We start from the raw sequence: 25,757 nt of genomic DNA on the forward strand, positions 1-25,757 counted from the left end.
TCTGTAGTTGATCAAATAGTATAGCTCAGGCAGAACTGGCTCAGATACTGAGGTGAGACAGTCTCCTGGCCTATAGGAGGTCCGACTGCATGGAAAGAGGAAGGTAGAAGAGGAAGAGAAGAGGTAGCCAACCACAAGGGATTCAAGGTAAATATGAAGACTTTCACATGATGGAGGCTGTCTCATTCATAAATCATGAAAGAAAGATACCATGAGTTCAGTAATGCTTTTACATAAATATGTAACATCTGAAAAATATCAGCATGTGACAATAGCTAACACATACTGAGTGCATATGTATGTCTACACTGTCTCATTTTAATCCCCCCAAATTCCCCTCTGAGGTGGGTAGCCCCCATTTTACAACTGAGGAAATGAGGCACCCTCAGGAAATGAGAACACCTGTAGGAAAGGGAAGGTTGAGATTTAAGTCCAGCGAGTGCCACTCCAGAGCTGGCATTCACGTGGAGTCTGAGGCCTTCACAATGACTCCACAGTCTGAGCCGGAGTGTGGGAACCACTGGTTTCAAGCATTGGAACTTATTTGTAGTTCTGTTACAGGCTAAATGGGTTCCTTTGCAGATTATTGCTTCTATTTTCAAACAGGCCTATTTGCTGAGAAATACTAAGGGTCATTTAAAATGTCAAGAGAAGCTGTGAAAGGGCTCTGTTAGTTATCCAAATATGAGCTTAATTCCAATTGTGACAAATATAATAAAAGCAACAAAAAAGTTTAGAAGGTAAGTTGAGCTATTTAGAGTTCTGCTTTTAAAATTCAGGAAAAAATGCCACCTGAGCCAGTTTGTACTTAGGAATTTCCATTCCCCCCCACCCCCAATTACTGAAATTCAGAGCCAGTAATCCTGAAGGTTTAGAACTCTGAGAGGTTTCTTCTTTTTTTTTTTTAATGCAGCTTTTCAATTCTTCTGGCTTCCGTTTCTTTATTGTATTACGTCTGTCTCACTTGATCTTGGGTAACTAGTAATGCTATTTCTCTTAGAGAGAGGGTCTGTTGTTCTCTGCAGACAATGTAATGTGGAAAAATCAGTCACTAGCCATGAATGTGTATTTATCAATGCCTGAAAACTCCTGGCTGAGGAAACGTTCACTTGCGCAAATGACCATACTTCCACATGCACAGAATTCTTTCCCTTAATAGCTATTTGAGGGCTTAGTTTAGCTGATTGTTGGATGATTGATATTTTTGCACTTTTCCATTTGCCTGCCTTCTGGTTATTCCTTTGTATACCAGCAATGTTGGGTAGGATGGATAATAGAGATTAGGTAGACTTGAACTTTATTTTGACTGTTAAAAAATTAACATGAATTCTTTCAACTGAGGTATAGCAATGACTGTGGTGTTAACTGAGCCACACACTTACCCAGTACCACTGCCCCGCCCTGGCTCCCTGGGGAGTGGCTTTGCTTCTCCATATCCTCACTGTTTCTTTCTTGCTAAGATTCTAGGATGGTGCCTGATTTGTTCAGCATCTTTCTTCTCTCTGCTCACTACCTGTTATGCTCGCTGCCGATCTAAAGTCAGCTACCTTCAGCTGAGTTTTTGGAAGACGTATGCACAAAAGGAGAAGGAGCAGTTGGAGAATACATTTCTGGAGTATGCCAGCAAGCTGAGTGAGAGAAATCTGAAGTGCTTTTTTGAAAACAAGAGGCCGGAAGTCTTCCCCATGCCCTCCTTCGCAGCCTGGGAGGCTGCCTCAGAGCTTCATTCTTTCCACCAAAGTCGGCAGCACTACAGCACCCTGCATAAGGTGGTGGAGGATGGTCTGGAACCTAGCCCTGAGGACGATGAGACCACAATGGTACTTGTGGGCACTGCCCACAACGTGTAGTTCATCTTCCACACAGACTCATGGTGTGCAAGGGCTCATTCTGACGTCTTCGGCTGCATTAACAGCAACCTGTGTATCTCTGTGTTTTCTCACAGTTAGTGTTTCCTTGAAGACAGTAACCCAAAGGGAAACAGTGTTGCAGCTCCCGAGGGCGGGCCGTGTCAGGATGTGCTCAAAGCGATGCTGAGCGACTGGTCAAGGATGGTGAGAAAGGTGTTCTTCCATTGGTTGGGGGTTGGGGCTCAGTGGCTTCAAGTTCTATGATTTTATGGTTGGACAACGAGACTCATGCAAGAAGGTTTGCTACTCTTCGTAAATATTGATCATGGCATCTGGGACAGAAGTGGTGACTTGTGAATAAGCAAGATCCTCTCAAAAGACTGCTATGGACAGTGGGGTCTGTGGTGTAGTCAGTGGAAATCCTTGTCCTGCAAATCTATTCTACTGCCTTTCAAGGACGTATGAAATTCTGCCATGTGGAATTCATTTCCTTGAAATCTGAAGACAGCAGTTCTCAAGAATAACACATTGAAAGGATATGACGCCTAAAATTTAGAGCTTTTCACATGTTTCCACCATGCACTGAAAGCATGACCCTATGGGCTGGGTGGTATTATGACTTTTGGGGGCCCTAGGCACTTTGTCTCCATAGACCTCTTTCTATATTAAACACACACACACACATACATATTTATGACTGTATTAATATAAACACAAATATATTAATATTATATATTAAAACACTTTTACAAACCCAAAGTTCATCTTTCTTCTAATTTTAAAGGAAATTAAAAACACTTTTGTGAACCCCTATAAGTATCATGGGCTCTAGGCATAGTGCCTACTGTGCTGAATGGGTAAGTCGGCCCTGACTGGAGGTCTTTGGAAACTGTCAAAGCAGTGCTAGTGTAAAACTGTTTTGTAGTTTTATATTTATTAGAAATAATACAAATTTTGCATTCTACTACAATATATACCCACGTTAGTTTAAATATATATATGTGTATATATGACATATATATTATATATACACATATATATGTGTGTATATAATATATATGACATATATATTTAGTTTCCCTAAATCTCTGAGTGGAACTGATGTGTAAAGAGGCACATTTTACACTGTGGCTCACGCTTTGTATCACTAAAAATCCTGGCCCCCTAGCTGGAGAATCCTGGGAATGAACCCTTTATTTACCATGGAACACTATCCCATATATTTTTAAAAATTTTTAACATTTATTTATTTTGAGGGAGAGAGAGAGACAGAGCATGAGCAGGGGAAGAGCACAGAGAGAGGGACACAGAATCTGAAGAAGGCTCCAGGCTCTGAGCTGTCAGCACAGAGCCGGATGTGGGGCTCGAACCTGTGAGTGAGTTCATGACCTGAGCTGAAGTCAGATGCTCAACTGACTGAGCCACCCAGGTGCCCCGGAACACTATCCCATATTGAAGAAAGGACCCCATAGGTGTTGAGACCTGGAACATACCCTTGGGAAGTTAGAAGAGCAAGGTCAGGTGTGTGTATGTTTAGGTAGAACAGTGGAAGCTGGGGGCTGTAACATTGCAATATATTTGCAATATATTTGATATATTATTTGGTTTTAAACATGGTGTGTGATTAATATTTAACAAATGGCTCTTAAAAAACACCCTGATTTGAAGTGTTTGCCAGTTTCTATGACACAGATTCAAGATTCCAAGGTGAGGTCACCGAAGGCAGAATGGGGAAGACATGCTCTCCTGAACCTGTATGGGTTTTCAAAGAAGGTCTTAAGGCTACTATTTTTTTTTTTCATTTACACTGATTCTAATCAAACCAACTTCACAGAATCTTTGGTGCATCTGGTTTTACTAATAAAAACTAACCATGGTAAATGAAATGCAGCTCAATGGCTCTAACTGGGAGATGGAGTCTTATCCTTTTCCCCTTGAATCTGGCCTTAATGAACCAATAGACTGTAGCAGAAGTGAAGTCAGACTAGGAAAATGTTGCAGCTTATGCCTTGTCTCTGGTAATGCTCAGCCTGGCGGAAGCCAGCCACCATGTAAGAAAGTCCAATTACCCTGAAAGCTCCAAGCTCTGAAGAAGGCCACGCCAGCTAAGTGGACAGGGAGAGAGAGAGGAAGAGAGGCCTGGTCAGCTCCAACTGTCACAGTCATTTTAGCGTAGGTGCCACACACAAGAGTGAAGAGCCGTTCTGGACAGCCTCAGTAGACATGACATGGAGAAGGACCAGGGAACCCAGCCAATAGCTAGGACAAAGACCCCAGGTCTATGGTCCTAGTGAAGCCCTTACAGCCATTCAGACTTTGGAGCCAGCTCTTCTGAGGCTTCGGACATTGTAGGGCGCTGCCTACTATGTCCTGCCTAAACCTCTGACCCAGAAAATCATGAGCTTAAATAAATGTTTGTTGCTTTCAGCCACCAAATTTTGGGGCACTGTGAAGCAACAGAGAGCCTAAGTCCAAAACACAAAAATCAGAATTTATTAAGGGAGATAAATTAGAGGCAAACCGGATTTGTACGAACTGGATTATACATGGATTTATACAAAGATCCTCTTTATGCATAAGTTTTTCCTTAGTAAATTTTTCCTCTAGATTCCATGGATCCCCCTACGGCACGATTTGATAGATGCTGAATATGTTTCTCTCCAAAATGTCTTCACTAATGCCTGAGATTAATTTGTAATTATTTCTGGTTAAATGTGTTTTGAGAGGAGCATACTTCTGTGGGTTAAATTCTGTTTAAAATAAACATATTACTGGGAGGAGTAACGTATGATTTGTCATTCATACCTAGACAAAATGGGAGCAGAGGGCACAGGGTACGTTGGCCTTGAGTAAACTAGAAACAGATTGCTCTGCTAAGCTTGCTCCTCAAAGTGTTGTCTTCAGACCGTCAGCATCAGCATCGCTAGGCAGTCTGTTAGCAAGGCAGAATCAGGCCCCATCCCAGACCTGCTGAATCAAGTCTTCTGTTTAACAGGATCTTAGGTGATTCCTGTGCAACTTAAATTTTAGAAGCACCAGCGATAGTGGTTCTCAAACTTTCAGCTCATGTGAAAATCATCCAAAGGGCTTGTTAACACGGAGACTGCTGAGACCAGAGTGTCTGATTTGGTAGGTCTGGGGTGAGGCAAGAGAATTTGCATTTTTAACCAAGTCCTTGGGTGATGTTCATGTTTTTGGTCCAAGGATCACATCTCGAGAACTGCTTTAAAGCACAAAGCAGGCCATGCTGGAGAAGGCAGGCAAAAAAGAGATTCATAATCTTGGGCTCCACCCCGAAGCTACTGAATTAGACACCTTTGTTGTGTTGTTGTCAAACTGTCTGGAGCATGGGGTGCCTTTCCATTTATTTTCCATTTATTCAAAGCTGCCTTTTGTCCTTTTGAAATATTTTAAAGATTTCCTCACATGTATTGTGTATTTCCTGTATTTGGAGGCATTCTTCTTTTCTGCTATAGTCAATGGTTTCTTTTTCCCATTATATCCTCGAAGTCATATTTCAGTACATGAAAAAATTATTTCTTTATGCACATCAATTTTGTATCACCCTACTTTTCTTTTATTATTTTATTCTTTGCAGAGCTTTTCAGAATTAGAAAATAACCATTTTGCAACCCCTAATGATGTAATGGATCTACACAATAAATAATGAATTCTAAACTACTAGGTGAAAGCATAGTGGGATGGGGACTGTGCCACATGAGGGGCCACTTATCTCCCTTAGCATCCCTAAAAATGGGACTGCCAGATACTCTGTGCCCCCTTATGCTGTGCAGTGCAAGAGTAAGCACATAGTGTCACCTGTCAAATATTGTTTCCTAGGAAATTAAGTCTGAATCTAATTAAGTATTTAGGCCAAATTATCACTTTATACACGATACAGGCAAAAAAATCCATAAGTTAGTTAGCACCATGAGGAAGCAACCCAGTAAATCTATAATATAGGACACTCTACTTGACACATGACCCAGTTTTCCACAGACCAAGGGGATTAAAAAAAAGAAAAAATGAGACACAAGAGACATAACAACCAGAAGCAGCATATTGGCCTTAAGTGCAACCTGTTTCATACAGCCAACTATAACAGGGTATCTTTTGGGTGCCTGGGTGGCCCAGTCGGTTGAGCGTCTGGCTTCAGCTCAGGTCATGATCTCGCGGTTCATGGGTTCAAGTCCTGCGTCAGGCTCTGTGCTGACAGCTAGCTCAGAGCCTGGAGCCTGTCTTCAGATTCTGTGTCTCCCTCTCTCTCTGACCCTTGCCTGCTCACGCTGTCTCTCTCTCTCAAAAATAAATAAAACATTAAAAAAAATAACAGGGTATCTTTGTGCTATTTAGGGAAATATGAATGGGTATTAAATGGATATTAGATGATTTCAGGGAATTATTTATAATAATATTATAAATGAAAGGCCTGTATATAAAATATATATCATGTTATATATAATAATAGGATGGTGGTTTACATATATTTTTTAAAATTTCTTACCAGTTACATATTGAAACGTTTCTATATGAATTAGCATAATGTTTAGAATTTTCTTTAAAATATTTTGGCACAAAAAGGGGAGGTAGCTGAAAGATGAAACAAGATTGCCAAAATATTGATATTTATTGAAGCTGAATACCAGGTACATGGGATTTATAATAGATTCTCTTTACCTCTGTGCATGCTTGAAAATTCTCATAATAGTTATGCAATGAAATGAATTATATGCTCACCTCAGTTCTTCTGCTGAAATGTTGTCAATCAACCCCTGCTTGCCTGGATTTTACCCTCTGGTATCATTCTCAGAAAAGGTTCTGAGGAATACTATTTCCTGAATCCTTAGATATTCAAATGTTGGCCTGCTCTCTACTTGAAGAACAGCTTAGCTGGTTCACACTTTCTCTACTTTAGTAAATTTTAAATGTTAATCCATTTTCTTTTGTCACTGAATGTTGCAGAGAAAAAATTCAACGCCATCCTGATTTATTTCTAACCTGATGCTTTGGCCTATATTTTCACATCTTTAAAGTCTTTAAAGACACCAAATATGCCTTCAGATGGGTCTTTTAGATTAGTTTTCTCTGCTCTGATGTATACTCCTTCATTATGGAAAAACATTTTCTTTTGTTTCAAGAAAACGGAGTTTGTAAATTTCTTTTTACTCTCCTTATTGAGCTATATGTTTTCAAGAAACCTTGTGGTTTTGAACTCAGAATGAAGTCACTGCTATGTTCCTATTGGAATTTCATTAATTTAATAATAATTTTTAAAAACTAAGTTAATCTTGTGGTCTTGATTCTTGTTTCATCTCTTCCTACCCTTTCTTTCTCCTCAGTCCATGCAACTAGAATGGAGTCCATACTTGACTTTTTAGCATCGGTAGCCCCCGACCTATGAGGTGAAGAGCAAGGAGCAGTGGATTTGTGTACATGCCTCTTATGGGGCAGCTGCAAGGATGATTTCTCTGTTTGCGTGGTTGCTGCCTTGATTGGTATCATATATTCAACCCAATCCCATCATTTCCCAAAGTGCCCCAGGGAGCCAGCACTGCTCCGAGGAGCTGACCTAAGAAAGGATCTGGCTCCAGTTCTCATCGTTTATAGCACCAGCTTCAAAATGTGTCCTAGGACATAATGAAACTTTACGAGAGACAAAAGGGCAAGCTGAGCTACCAAGGCTGGAGCCTGAGCATGGGGGGAAGCAATCTTCATTAGATGCAGGCAAGGCAAGTGTACTTACATCCATTTGCATAGGTGTTGATCAAAAGCACTGAATTACTTTAATCCCTTTTGGGACTGCAAAATACTTATTACAAATACAAAATGTCGTATTTGAGTTTGGAAGGAAATCTGCTTTTAGGCAACTTCACATAATATTTTCAGTGTTCAGTTGGTTAAAATTGAATTACACAGGAAGAACATTTATGTACCTATAAGAGAGATAATATTCTAGGGGCGCCTAGGTGGCTCAGTCAGTTAAGCGTCCAACCTCGGTTCAGGCCATATTTCACAGTTTGTGGGTTCAAGCCTCGCATCAGGCTCTGTGCTGACAGCTCAGAGCCTGGAGCTTGCTTCAGATTCTGTGTCTCCCTCTCTCTCTGCCCCTCTCCCACTCATGCTCTGTTTCTCTCTGTCTAAATAATAAATAAAAACATTAAAAAAAAGAGGTAATATTCTAAATTTTGTACTTCCACTAAGGAGGAAAGGCAGGATTAATGTTTATTGAAAACCTATTATGTGCTGGAAACTTAATATTAAAATTAAAATTTTCCAAGGCAATAGGGCAATAAGGAGTGAGAGCCATTACCCTGAAGCATCACTGAGAGGTCAGGGCAAGTTTGGACAGAATCTTCCTTCTGACATGAAGGCTCTATGCAGGGATGCCCCAAGACTGTGAGTGTCTTCCCCAGTGTCTCTGAATCCTTAGGCCCAGATGGACCCTGCTTTAGCCTTTGAGGTTTGGTTCCCCACAGTATTTCCTCAGCAGTTTTCATCTCCTGGCAAGAAATTTCATTGTCAATAGCTACATTAACAAAATACGCCCGACACTCTCGCTATTTTCAATGCACACACTTTGGTTTGTTTGCTTCGTAAGTGAGGCTTTCATGAATCTCATCCAAATGAACTAAGAAAAAGAAAACACCCTCCAATGGAAAGTTAGGACAGTTTAGATTTTCATGTGCTGAGATACTTGGAACATTGAAAACTTTCCCCTGGAGCACCTTCGGTAATAGTGACAAGGAGGTAAGACGCCTAGATACAGCTCGATTTCCTGTAAGACCTGATCACAAACAGAACTGGATGATGGACATTCACTGGTAAGGGGGCATAACCAGCAGAATTTACTGACAATTGGGCCTTTAGAGACATTTCTCTGTGACTAAAGGAAAAATAATACAATACAAATGAAGTCATAATAAAAGCTTAAGGGTAATTTCCCTGCAGGTGCCCTGTTTTCATATTGGAGCTCTGCCGCAAACACGTGGTCTGCTGGGTTAGGCCTGATCAGTCCGCAGAATCCACAGACCTTGTGTAAACGGCTTTTCCACAAAGGAAGACTTCCTACGCTTTTCTTCTTTCACCCCTCCCAGAGGTACAAAGGGGAATAGATCAAGTGTGTGGGTGTTTATGTAAGGCAGTTCTTGCCTACTCTGAGGAGAGAATTAAGCCTAAATGGTTATATTTCTTTAAACAAGTTTCTTCGTTTTAATAATCCATCTGCTATATTTCTGGCCCAAATGGGAAGATTGCTCACAATACTTGATGAATTCCGTCTGCTGTTGATATTCATTGTTTTTTTAAATCCAGAAAATTTTATGACTATAAAGTGTTTTTCTTTCCATTTAATTTTTTCTACTCCCTTCTTTCCTGCTCACAAATGCTACTCAGTAGGAAAATGGCCTGACATTCAGCTGGCCATGAAGCCAGCCTTCTCTGGAATGTGGTGTGTGCTGTGCTGTGACTTCCATGGAATTCAGTCCCTATTTATCAAGGGCTCCCACTTATTTTCATATCATATGTTGGAAAAAGTGGAAAAAGTAAAGCAATTCCATAGGTCCCTAACACTAACTTGTGAGTAGCCTTTGAAAAATAGTAATTAATAGCAAAGATTGACCGATTCTGTATCTAGAATGTGACGGAATGAGAGAAGATATTTGCAAATGACATATCAGATAAAGGGCTAGTATCCAAAGTCTGTAAAGAACTTATAAAACTCAGCACACAAAGAAACAAATAATCCAGTGAAGAAATGAAAAGAAAGCATGAATAGACATTTTTCCATAGACATCCAGATGGCTAACAGACACATGAAAATTCCTCGACATCACTCATCATCAGGGAAATACAAATCAAAACCACAATGAGATACCACCTCACACCTCTCAGGATGGCTAAAATTAACAACTCAGGCAATGACCCATGTTGGCGAGGATGCAGAGAAAGAGGAACCCTTTTGCACTGCAGGTGGGAATGCAAACTGGTGCAGCCACAGTATGGAGGTTCTGAAAATATTAAAAATAGAACTACCCTACAACCCAGGAATTGTACTACTAGATATTCATTCAAAGAATACAGAAGTGCTGATTGGAAGGGGCACATGCACCCTAATGTTTATAGCAGCACAACTGACAATAGTCAAAGTATGGAGAGAGCCAAAATGTCCATCAACCGATGAATGGATGAAAAAGATGTGATACACACACACACACACACACACACACACACACACACACAGGAATATTACTCTGTGATGAAAAAGAATGAAATCTTGCAACAACGTGGATGGAACTAGACAGTATTATGCTAAATGAAATAAGTCATAGAAAGACAAATATATGATTTCACTCATATGTGGAATTTAAGAAACAAAATAGATGAACATAGGGGAAGGAAAGGAAAAATAAGATAAAAATAGAGAGGGAGATAAACCATAAGAGGCTCTTAAATACAGAGAACGAACTGAGGGTTGCTGGCAGGGTGTTGAGAGGGGAATGGGCTAGATGGGTGAGGGGCATTAAAGAGGACACTTGTTGGGATGAGCACTGGGTGTTTGTTATATGTGTAAGAGTTACTTTAGGAAGGCGACCAAGCGGCCATTTTATTGCGGGTCAGAGAATAGTTCCAGGCACTGCCAGGGACTGACGACCCCCACTCTCCGATCTGGACTGTCTCAAACTGGAATGCCTCACCATGGAATTCCAGCATCCCTCACCCCACCGAAGTAAATGGCCAATCCTATCCTGCCACAGTCCAAAGATGCCCTTACTTGGCTATCTGCCCACCTGAGATCAAACCTGGAACTCTTGCACCCATAAAACACCTTGCTCTCCCATACCATGCGCAACGTCTCTGACTCCCCACTCCCGGAGTCAGGGAACCTTGCCCGGGAATTGCAGACTCCAATAAAGCCTCTCTTGGCTCCATAACTTGGTCTCTCTCTTTCCTCTCGCCTCTGCCTCCATCTATTAAATCTTACAATATGTCTGTGATAAATCACTAAATTCTATTCCTGAAATTATGATTAGACTATATGTTAACTCACTTGGACTTAAAAAAAAAAAAGCAAAGAAAGATGTTCTATTTAGGCTTAATCTGATTAGTTTCCATTGTTTGGTTGAGGGATGAAAAGAAATGGTAATCCTAGAAAGGCGTTGAGGGTGAAGCCACCTACAGTGCTTTACCTTGGGGATCCAGCACCACCCCCCCCCACTCCAATGGGAACTGCTTTCTGTTACCCGGTCTCCAGTCGCATCCTGCCGCCAGTGAACACTTACACTCTAGTTCCTTCCAGACCCTGTGGATTAATGACTGAGCTCTTCACTCATTTTCTCCCCACTCCCTCAGCTCCCCACACAGGTCACATGGTGAAAAATGCCTGGGTCCCAAATCCAAACTAGGCTCTGAAGACTCTGCCATTCTAGTACCTCAGATTCCCACTTCAATCTTTCGGGTGGAGGTGGGAGGCACGTGCAATTATGGCCACCATCCCAAACATCTATTTACAGATGGTTCTAGTATAAAACAGTAGCAAGACACCTAAATATTTTAGGATGGGGAGGGGGAAGTCTTTGAACTGACTGTCAAAACAATTGGCTGTCTGATGTCGGTGAAATCAATGGTAGCCTCCCTCCACTCCCTCCCAGCTCCTCTTTCCGGATTATCCAGGTTGTCTGGAGATGATCTTGCCTACATCATTGAGTTGCCTGAGGCAGAGCAGATCTGAGCTGAATGGAAGCTTCCCTCCATGAACATCTGTGTGGGGAACACAGAGCCTCCATTCCATGTCCTGGAAGGCTTCCAGAAGGCTGAGGTAGGACACATCATCTGGTGATGCTGACAGCGAGGCAGGGGCAGTGAAGTGCTCTGATGAGATGAGTTGCCTTTTGAGAGGATCGTGAGCAAAAACCAGACCTCCACATCAAGGGGAGGTTTTAACCAAGGGCAGGAGCTGCCTAATAATAATAAGGTTCCAGGATCCCCTCTATTCTATGTCATTCAAGCTGCGTTTCTTAGTCTATCCCTTCAAGTAAGTTGTGCATAAGGAGGAGAAGAGTGTGCTGGGGGGTGTGGGTGATGGGGGCAGTAGGGGAGGCGTGGGTGGGAGTGAAGGCAACTTTAAAACTAAGATTTAAATTTTCATTCTGGTTTAAAAAAAAGACATTCAAAGGACTGAGAAAAAGTCTCCTGATTTTGTGCATAGAATCAAGATGTCAACACAATTCAAGTGTTGTGCATTGTACTGGGTGCATTACACTCAGCCTCACACCCAGAATTGTGAAGTAGGGCTTTTACAGTAAGTATTCCTTTTAAACATGTACATTGTTTAGATAATGGAGAAAGCCAAATACAATCAGGAAAAAAGAAAGGAAGAAAAGGAAAATACAGAAGCATAAGGCATAAAACCTGTTTTGTTTTTAAGAGAAAGAAATAAAAAACTATGCTGATGTCTCTGTCTTGCATGGCCTGGCTCAAGTTCACTTCACCTGGCCAGTTTTCCTATTTACATAAAAAATCAGGTCATCTCTGGTAACATTTTCTGAAAAGACTCAGAATGCCATGAGAAGGGACAGAAAGAGATTTAGAAAAAGAAGTAAAAGCAAAAGCCTCATGGGATTAGAGGACCAGAAAAAACCTCTTATGACTGGTTCTTTTATAATAAATTCAAAAGAAAATCTAACACTGTCCGTGTAGCACAATATCGTTTTCTTAGGAGAATCTGATCGGCTCTTTCCCACTGAAGCTTCCCTCTGAATTTACTGTTCTGAGAAACGCACCCCCCGCCCCTTCATTCTTGCCAACAGTCTAAAATATTTACTTTTAATAAATAATGTGGTTTGGCTCAGATTGCTTCACAGATGCAGCATTTTTCTTTTAAGTTTGTGTACTTGATTATTATCTGCAAAATGTGTAACGAAGATAATTCTCTCTATTTCAATCATTAGCATACAAAATCAAGCCTTCCCGTACTCTTCTATACGGGAATTTTAGCCTCCGGAACAAAGGAAAACAAACCCTAGCATTAGTAAGACAAATAACACAAGTACAGGGTTCATAGTAAAGTAAGACTCTAAATAAATAAATGTTGCTAGTTTCCTAGACAGGAAGAATGCGGTCTTTGCCAATTGCTTTGCCCCGTTTTGGGAAATCTCAGAATGTTTTTTGTATCCAAAGCCCTTACCTGGAGGGCTCCCTAGGATGGCCAGACTCTGCGTCTCAATACACTTGCATTCTGGTCACAGATAATGGACTGGGATGGGAATTTGAGAGCCTGGGCCATCGGTCCACAACTTGGCCACAGGCCAGAAGAAGCGTGGCAGGACGGCTGTACCTACAGAGGACAGGTTAAAGGCTCTTTTTGGGACTTTGAATATGAGACACAGAGACTCACAGAAGTCAAAGACACCCAGAGAGAAGAGACTAAAAGAGAGTAAGCAGAAGTCCTGAGGCAGCAGAGTCACTGAGGTGGAGAGAAGATGAGGAATAAAAAGATGTTAGCTGGTAGCTGTAAGAGCCAGATCAGCAGAGAACAGTTGAGTCACCAGAATGACGAGGACTGGAGCGGGGAACCTGCATCAGGACCAGCTGCCTGCTGCTGACATGACAGGGTAGACTGAGGGATTTCCCGATTTCTGCCCTGCTCTGGGGCCCAGCCGGCCTGTCCCAGAATATCCGCCACTACGGCCTGACGTAACGCAAATACTCGACACGATTTGGCTCCATGATGAATTTTAGGATACGCTTCAAATATTTTCTATAATAATGGAAATGATTTATTTAAATGATCAATTCTCTTTTAATTAGCTTCTCTTAATAATGAAATCTTATAAATGAGTTTGGAAAGTGTGAAATATATTTTTGGGAAACTAAGGAGATGTTTTTAGGTCTTAGATTAGAGAAAGGTAGAACTGTACTTTCTATTGGCCCTTAAACTGGAAGTTGATACATGTCAGTTGAGTAAGTTAAATGAAATGTAATATCTAATGATATGATTATCTATTTAATGCTTGCATTTTGCGATTACAGTTGACCTCAAAAGAGCAAGGCTGAATTTCTCTCTCTTCTGAAACTTTCTACAGTCATATAAATAGGTGGGGTAGGGTGGAATGAACATTTCAATAAAATTAAAAAATGAAATCACTGTTCATTATTTAATGAAAATATTTTCCTGTTCAGGATCCTATGATACTTCTAATCTTGTTATTGTAGATTGGCTACTGTGAGCTATCAGGCACTCTTGGAGCACTGGAATTTCTCTTTCTTTTTTCTTTCTCTTTCTTTCTCTCTCTCCCTTTCTTTCCTTCCTTCCTTCCTTCCTTCCTTCCTTCCTCCCTCCCTCCCTCCCTCCCTCCCTCCCTCCCTCCCTCCCTTCCTTCCTTCCTTCCTTCCTTCCTTCCTTCCTTCCAGTTTGTGGCTTAATGTGCCATTTTCTCTTCTTTCTTTCGTCCATTCTTCCTTCCTTTCTAATAATTTATTGTCAAGTTAGCTAAGGCGTAGTCTTGGCTTCAGGAGCAGATTCCCATGATCCATCACTCACATACGACACCCTGTGGAGCACTGGATTTTCTATGTGGTAAAAATTGCTTGAAATAAGAGAGCTTCTGCAGGTGGTAGGAGCCAGGGCAGGACAGAAGGCAGGCTTTAGTTTGGAGATGAATGTGGACCACTGCCCTCTCCTGGACAGAACAGGAGAAGCAGCAGTGTACACTGGAGGGAAAAGGTCTACAAATATTTTCCAAATCCACTTGGACAATTTTTTAAATTTTTTAAAATGTTTTATTGAAAGAGAGACAGCATGAACAGGGGAGGCTCAGGGAGAGAGGGAGACACAGAATCTGAAGATAAACTCCAGGTTCTGAGCTAGCTGTCAGCACAGAGCCTGATTCGGGGCTCAAACCCATGAACCGCGAGATCATGACTTGAGCTGAAGCCAGACCCTCAACCAACTGAGCCATTCAGGCGCCCCCACTTGGACAATTTTTAATGAATGTCTACAATGTACTGCTTTGCCATGCACCGTGGGCCAAACCCCAAAAATGTTTGAACTTATCCCTCCCTTTGAAAAGCTTACAGACAGGATGGGAAAATGAAATTTCCCAGAGATGAAAGATAACTTCACTCAAGTGTCAAATCAAAGTAACCCAAAAAAAACTCTATATTGTTTCCATTCTTTGTAAAATACTTTGGCTCCAGTTAGGTGGAGAATAGAAATATATCCAAAAAAAAAAAAAAAAAAAAAGCTGGCCCAGAGCAAATTCATGGAAGAGCAGCTGGCACAAAACACAGTAAAATTGTGTTTCACAGACTAAAACATTAAGATAAAAGTCAGACGTATATGGTTCTTTCTTCACAATAAAAATGTTCTACATAGGGCACTCATGGATTCCCTCACCTTTTCAAAGTCGTTCTGTCATGTTTGTTTACTCATTATGCTTGCAACTCCTGCCTCCCGCAAAAACTAAGTTTCACCCTTTGGCACATTTCAGAAAAGGGACCTGGTCCAGTTAAGACTCATGAAGCCCTAATACAGTGGGTAAGTCTGAACCCCGGTATACCTTTCACCGGGGGGCAGCTGAGGGGTCAGTCTACCGTGGTGCCTGCATCTCACTTCTTTGGACTTCTAGGGAAGACAGCACAAGCTATGTTAGCCAGTCATATTCTGGGGTTCTTGGCCCATAATGTCATTTAATGGCACTTCTAACAGCAATAAATGGAGAGAGTCCATTATAGTTATGGGAGGGAGAACAGATCTGGCTACGGAGAAATCCGTAAAGATCTAGCAGCTGTATTGAATACATTTCAGTGTTTAGTGGGGAGTCTTTATTTCAGAAGTTTGCATATTGAAAATGGTGCTCTCCAGGCTGTTTTTCATCTCCATTTGCAAAAAGTTGACACCACCCTGTTAGAAGGATGCAGCATCCCTTCTTACCACGCCTCCCTTCTACCCTCAGAGGTGAGAATAGCTCCTGTGTGGGCAAGCCCTCTGGATAGGGTCAACCATGAGGCCACCAACGTAAACGCTGGCCATGGAGATGGACATAACAGTCCCACTGACTCCTCTGTGCTGGTTGTCAGATCATTGCCTCTCAGCTCCAAACCGACTCCTCATTGCCTTGCTTGTGATGCTGGAGGTAGATCTTGCAAACATTTCTCCTTTTCCAGTAGAAGGCTCTCTAGGGACGCAGCAGGAGGACAGACTTCTCTCTTCCTGGCTCTGGGGCATCTTTTCTTGGTTTCCTCCTACAGGAAATGGTGACCGGCAGCACCTGGTATACCCAGCGGCACTCGATTCTCAGTTCTGGCCTCACTGCCAGCCTCAGCCCACTTTTACCCCAGTCGGGGATTTCCGCTTACCGGTGCTGATCCATAATTCCCTACCCACCCATCTCAGCCTGACAATGCAGAGGCCCTTTTTAGCATCCATGGGCTGCAATCACATGTTGCCAATGATGTCTGAACCTCAGACTTGGGAAGAGAGACCCTCTTCAAAATGTGTTGTTTCTTTGGGTAGTCTCTCTTAGCACTAGGATATTCTGTAGCATTTTTCCTTTCTTAGTAGCTAGTCCGCTATAAATAGTTAATAATACTTCATGTTAAACCTTCCTTATTGAAATGATTGTGTGGTTTCTGTCTCCTGACGGGGCCCTCACTGATCCACCTTCCCAGCCATGGCAGACCCTCTGAAAGTGTCTCATAGGGGCACCTGGGAGGCTCAGTCGGTTAAGCATCTGACTTCGGCTCAGGTCATGGTCTCATGGCTTGTGAGTTCTAGCCCTGCGTGGGGATCTGTGCTGACAGCTCAGAGCCCGGAGCCTGCTTCGGATTCTGCATCCCTCTCCACTCTGCCCTTCATCCACTCATGCTCCGTCTCTCTTTCTTAAGAATAAATAAAACATTAAAAAAAATTCAAAGTGTCTAATAAAGTCATTTGTGTGTTCTGTAGAGCAAAACATCAGTGCTTCTGAGTACAGATCTGTACTAGAGACTGCAATCCTAAGGCCAGAGGGCTGCTACCATTCTGAACTGACTCAGGAGTTTTATGCTTCAAAATATTTTAATTACTTGCATAGGTTCAGCCTTGGTAGTTTTGTGCCTTCAGATCAGAAGCAAGACAAAAGAAATAAGGCCAATCTGATTTACCAAAACCCTCTGTATAGTCTCAACTCTAATCTTAAATGGACCAATTTCTTGAAATAAAACAATCATCTAATTTAAAAAATCCCTCTGCCATTCAAGTTCCTCTCTAGATTACATTTCTAAGTCTCTTGCCTTAGTGTTTATGCTTCCAATAGTCACCATTTAGATTTCTCTCCCTGCTGTAGGCATTCTTACTTGCACTGCCTCCTATGAATGTGCCCTTTCAATTATTTCATTGATTTTCTATCACTCATCAAAAAAAATCATTGCACACATTATTAATTAAGGTAAAATTTCAATTTATAGTATTAAAAGGAAAAGATCTTGTTTTTACTTTTCAGAATTTCTAAGGACAATATACTGGGGTTCAATTTTTTAATCTAAAGATTGGAATTTAAAGTTTTACAAGTCTTCTTATATTTTTTATATATTATATATTTTCCTCTAAAAATTTCATCTGACTGTGACAACACCCCTGATGTGATGTGTATACTGAAAAATTATAGATTCCCTCTATCTTTTATTATGACATCACGATGACACTGACTTAACAGTAAAACGCTTTCCCGGCTTTGATGGGCAGAGCTTGTGCTAAGCTAAGCAGTTGTAAACACCATCGAGTTCTGACAGAGGCTTCGGAAACTATGCTCATCACACACAGCTATTTATGATGATAGTTCCACGTCCAGATTTTGGCAAGGGAAACAGAGGCTGAAAATCTGAAAAACTACAGTTGAACGAGGTCCCACCTGACAGATATGGAAGCTGAGGTTCAGACTGGCAACGTGACTTGCTCAGGGTCACATGTTGTGAATGTGGCTGAGCAGGACATGGACCCTTATCTTTTAATCTCAATGACATTGGATATGGTTAGACTATCGCTTTGCATTTAATGAGTATCAGACCCTTCTTGTGTTTAAATTATGTTTAAAAAGGAACTTTAGAATATCTTTTGTCAAGCCCAGCCTTTATGATCAGCTTGAGTTTAAAGGATTAAGTTTAGGGTCATCCAGGTGGCTCAGTCGGTCAAGTGTCCGACTTTGGCTCAGGTCATGATCTCACGGTTCGTGGGTCTGGGACCCCCCCCCTCCGGTCAGGCTCTCTGCTGACAACTCAGAGCCTGGTGCCTGTTTCAGATTCTGTTTCTCTCTCTCTCTCTCTCTGACTTTCTCCTGCTTGTGCACGCTTGTTCTCTGTCTCTCTGTCAAAAACAAATAAATATATATTTAAAAAATAAAGAATTAGGTTAATCTCTAATTCACTTCTCTTAATAGTAAAACATATGTCAAGAATGTATTGGGAAGCCATGAAATATATTTTTGTATAACTAAATTAGTTATACAAAATGTGTTTTAGACCTTAGACCACAGTGAGGTACAACTGTATTTTTGACTTGCTTTCATAAAAACTGAGATTTATGCCTGTTAGATTACATTTAAACGCTCGACTGTTTCATCATTACATCTAAAATCAGCTAAGTTAACTCTACTGCAAATTCCACATTTTCAGTTTTCTCAGAACAGTGGTCATAACAGGAGAAAATCTTCCAAGTTACATTTTAAAGAAACAATTAATTTTGGGGGAAAGCACTAGACTAAGATCAGAAAAATTAAATTCTTTTTTTCTTTTCAAATTTTTATTTAAATTCTAGTTAGTTAGCACACAGCGTGGTATTGGTCTCAGGAGGGGAATTCAGTGATTCAGAATACAACACCCAGTGCTCATCACAAGTGTCCTCCTTAATCCCCATCACTAGTCTATCCCATCCCCCCCTTATCATCCCTGTTTGTTCTCCATCTTGAAGAGTCTCTTACGGCTTGCTTCCCTTTCTTTTTTTTTTTTTCAGAAAAATTAAATTCTAAGCTGGCTTTTATGACTATGTAGCTGTGGTGACATCATCCTAAATCTGAATGACATCCTCAGTCAAATGTGGCTAATGATAGATACTGTTTTTACTTTCCAAGACCCTTGCAAGGGAAAGAAATAATAAGTGGCAAGTACTTTGAGATTTTCTAAAGAAAGACACTGTATCATTAAAAAATTTCAATATCATGTTATAATGCTGCTGGCAATTTTTATAAATTATATGTCTTAAAGTTTGAAGTACGCTGGGCCAGTCACCACAAAAAGTAACTTGTATGTGATAAAATCATACTTTAAAAATGTATACATTTTGATATTGCAGGAATGTGACTTTAGAATTAGCCTGTCATCTCTTTTTTATATAAAATATAAGGCCTGATTACTGATTTTTTTGAGCAATGATTTGGCCTCTACCATGGGATTTCTTTTCATACCGCTAGATGGCGCAATTTGGACCCTCGAGCTAATAGTTACCATGCTGAGTACGCCAGTGTGGAGATAATGTTCTGTACAGGGCAGGGTCTGCGAGTGCAGCCAAACAAAATTGACAAGGTTTAGGGCTCATTCCTGACCTTGCAATGCTCCATGGGCGTATAACTGGGGTTAATTTCTTCTGACCTTGCTCCACGCGTCTCTAAAACTGCCTCTATGACATTTTATACCTGCCTCCGCTCAGGAGAGTTTACAAGGATGAATGAGATAATGCTGCTGAAGGCCAGACCTTTAAATGAAAGCTGCTAATTATAAGCAAAGCATCAGTGGGCGAGTATGTAACTACGTTCTGCCCCTTCCTCTGTGTTAAAATGCTTCTGAATTGGGTGACATCATTCCCACATGTAAGAGAACATTTTACTTTAGAAGTGAAAATGATTAAGAGGGAGAATATTGGGCCCTTGAAGGAAACTGCAAAGCCTGGGGGCAGCTTCTCTGCACAAGACAAGGGGAAGGGAGATGAAATATTCTCTCCATTGATAAGAAGGACTCTTGCATAGTGAGTGGAAGTGGATTTTTTCCTTGTTTGTTAAGGACAAAAGAGCAGATAAGAATTTACATGACATCCGAAACCTAAAAAATAGTTTAGAGGAAACATTTGGAAAGCAAATGTTGTACATGTTCTTAGGTTTGTATCAAACAGACCTGTTTCTTTTAAGATTTTTAAAAATTGGAATCAGAACACTTAACATGAGATCTGCCCTCTTAACACATTTATAAGTGTGCAATATATTGTTGAGTACGGGTAAAATGTGTGCCACAGATCTCTAGAGCTCACTCACCTTGCTTGACTGACATGTTACGCCCATTGGCTAGAAACTCCCCATTTCCTCCTCCTCCAGCCCCTGGCAACCACCATTCCCCTCTTTGATTTTATGAATTCGAATGTTTTAGATACTTCACCCAAGTGAAATCATGCACTGTTTGTCTCTCTGTGTCTGACTTCAATCATGTGGTTTCACATCGCAGAATCTCTCCCCTCCTTTTTTTTTTTAAAGACTGGGTAGTACGCCATTGTATGTATATGCCACATTTTGTTTCTCTAGTCATCTTTCAAATGCCTTTTAGGTTTTCCCCCCACATCTTGGCTATTGTGAATAGTGATGTAATGAATATAAGGGTGCTAAAATATTCTCAAGATCCTGGTTTCAATTTTGGGGGGGACAAATCCCTGGGAGTGGGACTGGCCGGCCTTAGGGCAATTCTATTTTTAATTTTTGAGGAACTTTCAAACTGTTTTCCACAGTGGAAAGTTTAAGTTTCACCAAAACTTATTGCATATAAATATGAATATCAATATAAATAAATATATGAGATGTGAGGTGATAGTGTGGTTTTGATTTGCATTTCCCTGATGGTAAGTGACTTTGCGCATTTTTACATATATCTGCTGGCCATTTGAATGTCTTTTTTTGGAGAAATGTCTAGTCTAGTTCCTAGCTTATTTCTTAATTCAGTTATTAGTTTCTTAAACTAGAGTCACAGGAGTTCCTTATGTATTTTGGACCTTAATTCCTTATTAGATATTTGGTTCGCAAATATTTTCTTTTATTCCATAAGTTGCCTTTTCACTCTGTTGATCATTTACTGTGCAGAAGCTTTTCAGTTTGATGTGGTAAGTTTCTTCTGACCTTGCTCCACTCCTAAAACTGACTCTGTAACATTTGGCACCTGGCTCCCCTCAGGAGAGTTTACAAGGATTAATGACATAATGCTATTGAAGGCCAGACCTTTTGATGAAAGCTGCTAATTATAAGCAAAGCATCAGCGGGCGAGTAACTATGTTCTGCTCCTTCCTCCGTGTTAAAATTTCTATTCTGTTTTGGTGCTTGTGCTTTTTGATGTCCTATTCATAAAATCATGCCAAGACCAATGTCATGAAACTTTCCCCCTGTTTTGTTCTAGGAGTTTTATGGTTTTGGGTTTTAGGTTTACATTTTAATCCATTTGAGTTCATTTTTATGTATGGTGTAAGGGTCTAATTCCATTCTTTAGCATGTGGATGGCGAGTTTTCTCCGCACCATTTATTGAAAAGACAATTCTTTCCCCATTATCATACTCAATGGTAGAAAATGAAAAGCTTTTCCACTAAGATCAGGAACAAGATAAGGATGCCTCCTCTGACCATTTCTACTCAACTTAGTGCTGGAAGTCCTAGCAAGAGTAGTTAGGCTAGAAAAAGAAAGAAAAGGCATACAAATTGGAAAGAAACAGGTAAAATTATCTCTTTTCACAGATGATACAATCAATCTTAATAGTGAGAAACCCCTAACTATTCCACCAAAAAAGCTATTAGAACTAAGAAATGATTTCAGCAAAGTTGCAGGATATAAAACCAACATAAAAATTAGTTGTGTTTCTATATACTAACAATGAACTCTCCAGAAAAGAAGTTAAGAAAACAATCCCATTTGCAATTGCAGCAGAAAAAGGATAAAATACCCAGGAATAAACTGAAGAAGGTGAAAGGGTTGTATAGTGAAAACTACAGAACATTGATGAAAGACATCAAGCAAAACACAAATGGAATGACACCCCACGTCCATAGATTGGGAGATTCAATATGTTAAAAGGTCCATACTATCCAAAGCAATCCATTCATTCAAAGCAATCCTCATCAAACTTCCAATGGTATTTTTACAGAACTAGAACATAACCATCTACATTTATAGAGTACAAATATTTTCACTAAAACACCTAGGATTTTTGTAGTATTGCCTATAAATTTGGCCTAGTGAAAAGTTATTTTATTTTTCAAATGACTGCTTTATTACTTTACTTATATTCTGCAAACATGGAAAGGGAATTTTTAAACCTGTTTAGTTGTTTGGTAAACTCCCCACACTGAGACTAGAAGGTCTGGGTTTCAGTTTCAACCACATTATCATTAGCCATAAAATAATGAGAGTAATTACAACAAGAAGTGGGAAAAATCTTTCATTTGGATTGTGTTATTGGAAGCATACTTTTAAAATATATACTAACATCAATATTTGTCATATTCTTTCTGGAACTCAGTTTCCTTATCTGGAAAATGGGAATAACTCCTTAGAGTAGGAGGGATACTTCACAGGGGTAACGTAAGGGTGAAAGACAAAAAACATGTAAAACTGCATTTACAATCACAAAGCACTATGTAACACTATTATTGCCACTCATGTGAAGAGTCAGTATGACAATGTATAGTAATGTCAAGGATTGAGAGAGAAAAGAATGAGGCTGACTTCACAGGTCCGTTGTGAAAACCTGGAGGTGGTATCCCTGAATCTTACAAATATCTGATACCCAGGTATACTTTCCAGGTCTCCTACAAATGAACAACCCTAAGTTAATAACCATAGGCGTCCAGATTAAAGGGATTCTGCCTAAGGATGCATTTCCCAATATCATCTCATATCTAAGAGATTTGAGCTAGTCTTGAATGATTCCAAGTTGTCTCTCATGTATCAGGGCTGCGAAGGTTCTCAGAGCACATACATCTACAGGAAATTTTATTTTCTCTTGGGAAAACATTGGAAATAGAACAGTATTCTCTGAGACAGCCACAGACTATCTCCTCCATGCACTAAAATGATTACACAAAGGAATTGGTTTGGGGCGTGCCTGTGATGAGGTTGCCCTATTACATTCCCTTTCTGTTTACCTCTCAAAACACTTTTCCCGGGGTGGGACATACACTCTGCACACGCCACGTGTTCAGAAAAATCTATAGACACTTAAATGACTAAAAGCCTTTAACTCTGTCCACAATAGCTTTATCCCTGTGCCAAAATAAAATTCTTTTCGATCAGAATCTCTTAGCACCTAATGATGAATACAGATAGAACCTATCTAATCAGGGAAGAAAACCACAGAACTGAGGACAAATCAAAGCTTTTCAAAACATATTGAGAGAGCTAAAAATGCACTTACCTGGGCAATTATGTCTGTAATTTCTGAATAACTGTGGCATCTTCTTACACAAGATCGAGCCAAAAAATCTTCCACCAGCCGTGTTCCAATGCCGTATCCCCTGTGGTCAAGAAAAGAGTGTGGTCTGAAAATAATATTTGAGAGGTGAACTCTATCAATGTTTAAGAAAGGAGTCATCGGTTTAGTGCTTACATAAACGAATAACAAAGTAAAGCAAACTGGACGAGTCTAATGGCTATTTAGTAGTAGGCTCCTGATTTGTCTTACAGATCACGGAAGCACAAAGCAATTACCTGGGAAATATTAACTAGTTTCCTATAAGCAGAGAAGCCTGAGGAGGTATGGCTGGCCCAGATTTGGCAGTGTAGACTAAAGTTAAGGGAAGTTGGTGTTTGTAGCCTAATGTTTCTTACTGGCAACTAACTTTCTCATCATGAGCTGTTGATGGAAACAACGCCGGTCTAGCTAACTTGTTGTCTGCTATGTGTGGTACCTGGATGCTCAATCTTCTCGTAGCACAGTCATCATGGTAAGAGGACAGGCATATTGAGGATGGACTCCAGAAGGAGAGGGAGAAGGGAATAGGAAAATCAATTTTTGTTGCCAGCATAGGTTTCTACAGTTAGAACTCTGAAGTTTAGCGAAAAGGGAAAAAATGTTTAGAAAATTCATTTTTCATTCTAGGAAAACTGAATCTATGGGACTTGGGAGAAAGTATTTATATTATATGATAGCTCTGCCCTACGGTGAATAGACTGGGCAGTACAAGTACAGTTTGAAAGCATTTTATTGAGAGGCCATGATAGACAAGATAGATCTGAGAATTGTCTATCTAGCTGAGGAAATATGACCTTAATGGTGGAAATAAGAAGGAATAGGGTGCTTTTAATAACCAACTGGCCCCAAATTGGCCTTTTAATTTCACAACCACATGTACATAGACAAGTGAAATGATTCAAATGCAGAAATAACAGAAGGCCTACCAAGATAAAGACAGCATGGCATATAGAGGGAATGTCTTCCATAGAGTCTAAAAGTTGGGGGGGATACTTGGTAACTGGGTGCTTGGGGGAGACAGATTTAATGTCAGTGTGCTCATTAGTTCACTAAATCTATAAGATACTCTATATTTCTCAATAGATAGAAATATTCAACTTGGCTTACTTGCCTTCTGAGAAAACGGTTTTGTGATTCTAGCTAGAAAGTTCACACTAAGAAAGGTTTTGAAGAACAGAATGTGTACTTAACAGAAATGGTTGTACTGGGTTTTAAAAAATTTCCAGTGTTTTTTAATTTTTATGCATATCCACAGCCTTGGACAGTTAGAAGTGATAGAAAGTCAAAATGTTACAGTCAGCATAGTATGTGTATATATACACAATACATATGTCTAAACACACACATACACACATATGTATGTATATATATATACACACTATACATATGCATGTATATACACACCACACACATATATACACACTCTACACATACACACATATAACACACACATCCATACACACACACACACACACACACACACACACACCTTGCTTTGATCAAGGGTATGTTTCTGTAAAGTAGTATTGCTTTTCTTCAGGCAATGCCTTTCTGTAGCTTCTCAGAATTTAATCTTTAATATTTCATTCATCATCTGTTAAACTGTGTACCCAAGTAGCTAATCAAGATATGTTTTTAGTCATATAAATGAGTTTCTTCATTTTCTAATCTGTCCCACAAAACAATGTAAACTTAAATAAGCTATATAAAATTATATATACTCTAGAAATACTGTGTCACATATTGAAGTATGACCTAAATGTAAAATAGATTAAGCAACTCTCACTATTCCAGACACATTATCTTCTGACTAATTAAGAGGAAATGAAAATGAACCAAAATAAACTCAAGAAAATGAAAAAGAGCTTTACAAAAGAAAAAGAATAAGCAAGGAAAGGGAGGAAACTAGGTTTCAAAAGAAAAAATCTTTCAAGTTTTCCTTTATGTTGTCTTTTTTCACCTTTCCATCTCAAAACACAATGAACCCTTTTTAGAGGCCCTAAAATGCTCAACTAGGCTAGATTTCCCCTTCAACCTTCTAACTAAATCTAATTAGTACAGGTTTTCCAGTAACTGCCCAGTTAGAGTCATTTCTAGGATCCATAATTAAGAAGTTCCAAAAACGTTGACAGATATTTTATTATTGAGCAATAATCTGATGGCCTTATAATTATTCTGAGAAAATTAAAGGCTGAATTTGTGCAGACGGAATCTCCATTAATGAAGACAAGGAGAATGGACTTTATTTTAAAAGGAGGAAGTGGGTTTCTCCCTTTAACATATTTTTAAGTAAAGCATAATGACGGTAAGAGCACTCAAACAATGAAAACACTACATATGAAAAAGCAAGTCTCTCTTCTGCCCATAATCCCTGTCTCCAACTTCTCTCAGGCAATCACCATTAATTTTTTGCATGTCTTTCCATACATGGTCTATACTTATGT

General features: G+C 40.0%; 2 protein-coding genes across 3 annotated transcripts in view; one reads left to right on the forward strand and one right to left on the reverse strand.

Moving 5' to 3' along the window:
* Positions 1-2,564, forward strand: part of CALHM5 (calcium homeostasis modulator family member 5) — a 21,511-nt gene extending 18,947 nt beyond the window's left edge. For both annotated transcript variants that reach the window (XM_029945595.1, XM_029945594.1), the window contains exon 2: positions 1,461-2,564. In XM_029945595.1, coding sequence (XP_029801455.1) covers positions 1,461-1,850 — 390 coding nt within the window. In that variant the 3' untranslated portion in view covers positions 1,851-2,564. The remainder of the gene's footprint in view (positions 1-1,460) is intronic.
* The window catches only part of TRAPPC3L (trafficking protein particle complex 3 like), a 37,500-nt gene that overhangs the window by 7,669 nt on the left and 4,074 nt on the right, over positions 1-25,757 (reverse strand). Inside the window, exon 3 of the mRNA XM_029945598.1 lies at positions 23,257-23,356. Within this exon, the coding sequence (XP_029801458.1) occupies positions 23,257-23,356 (100 nt within the window). The remainder of the gene's footprint in view (positions 1-23,256; positions 23,357-25,757) is intronic.

The sequence above is a fragment of the Suricata suricatta genome, chromosome 7, assembly GCF_006229205.1.
Source record: "Suricata suricatta isolate VVHF042 chromosome 7, meerkat_22Aug2017_6uvM2_HiC, whole genome shotgun sequence".
In the NCBI taxonomy this organism is placed as follows: domain Eukaryota; kingdom Metazoa; phylum Chordata; class Mammalia; order Carnivora; family Herpestidae; genus Suricata; species Suricata suricatta.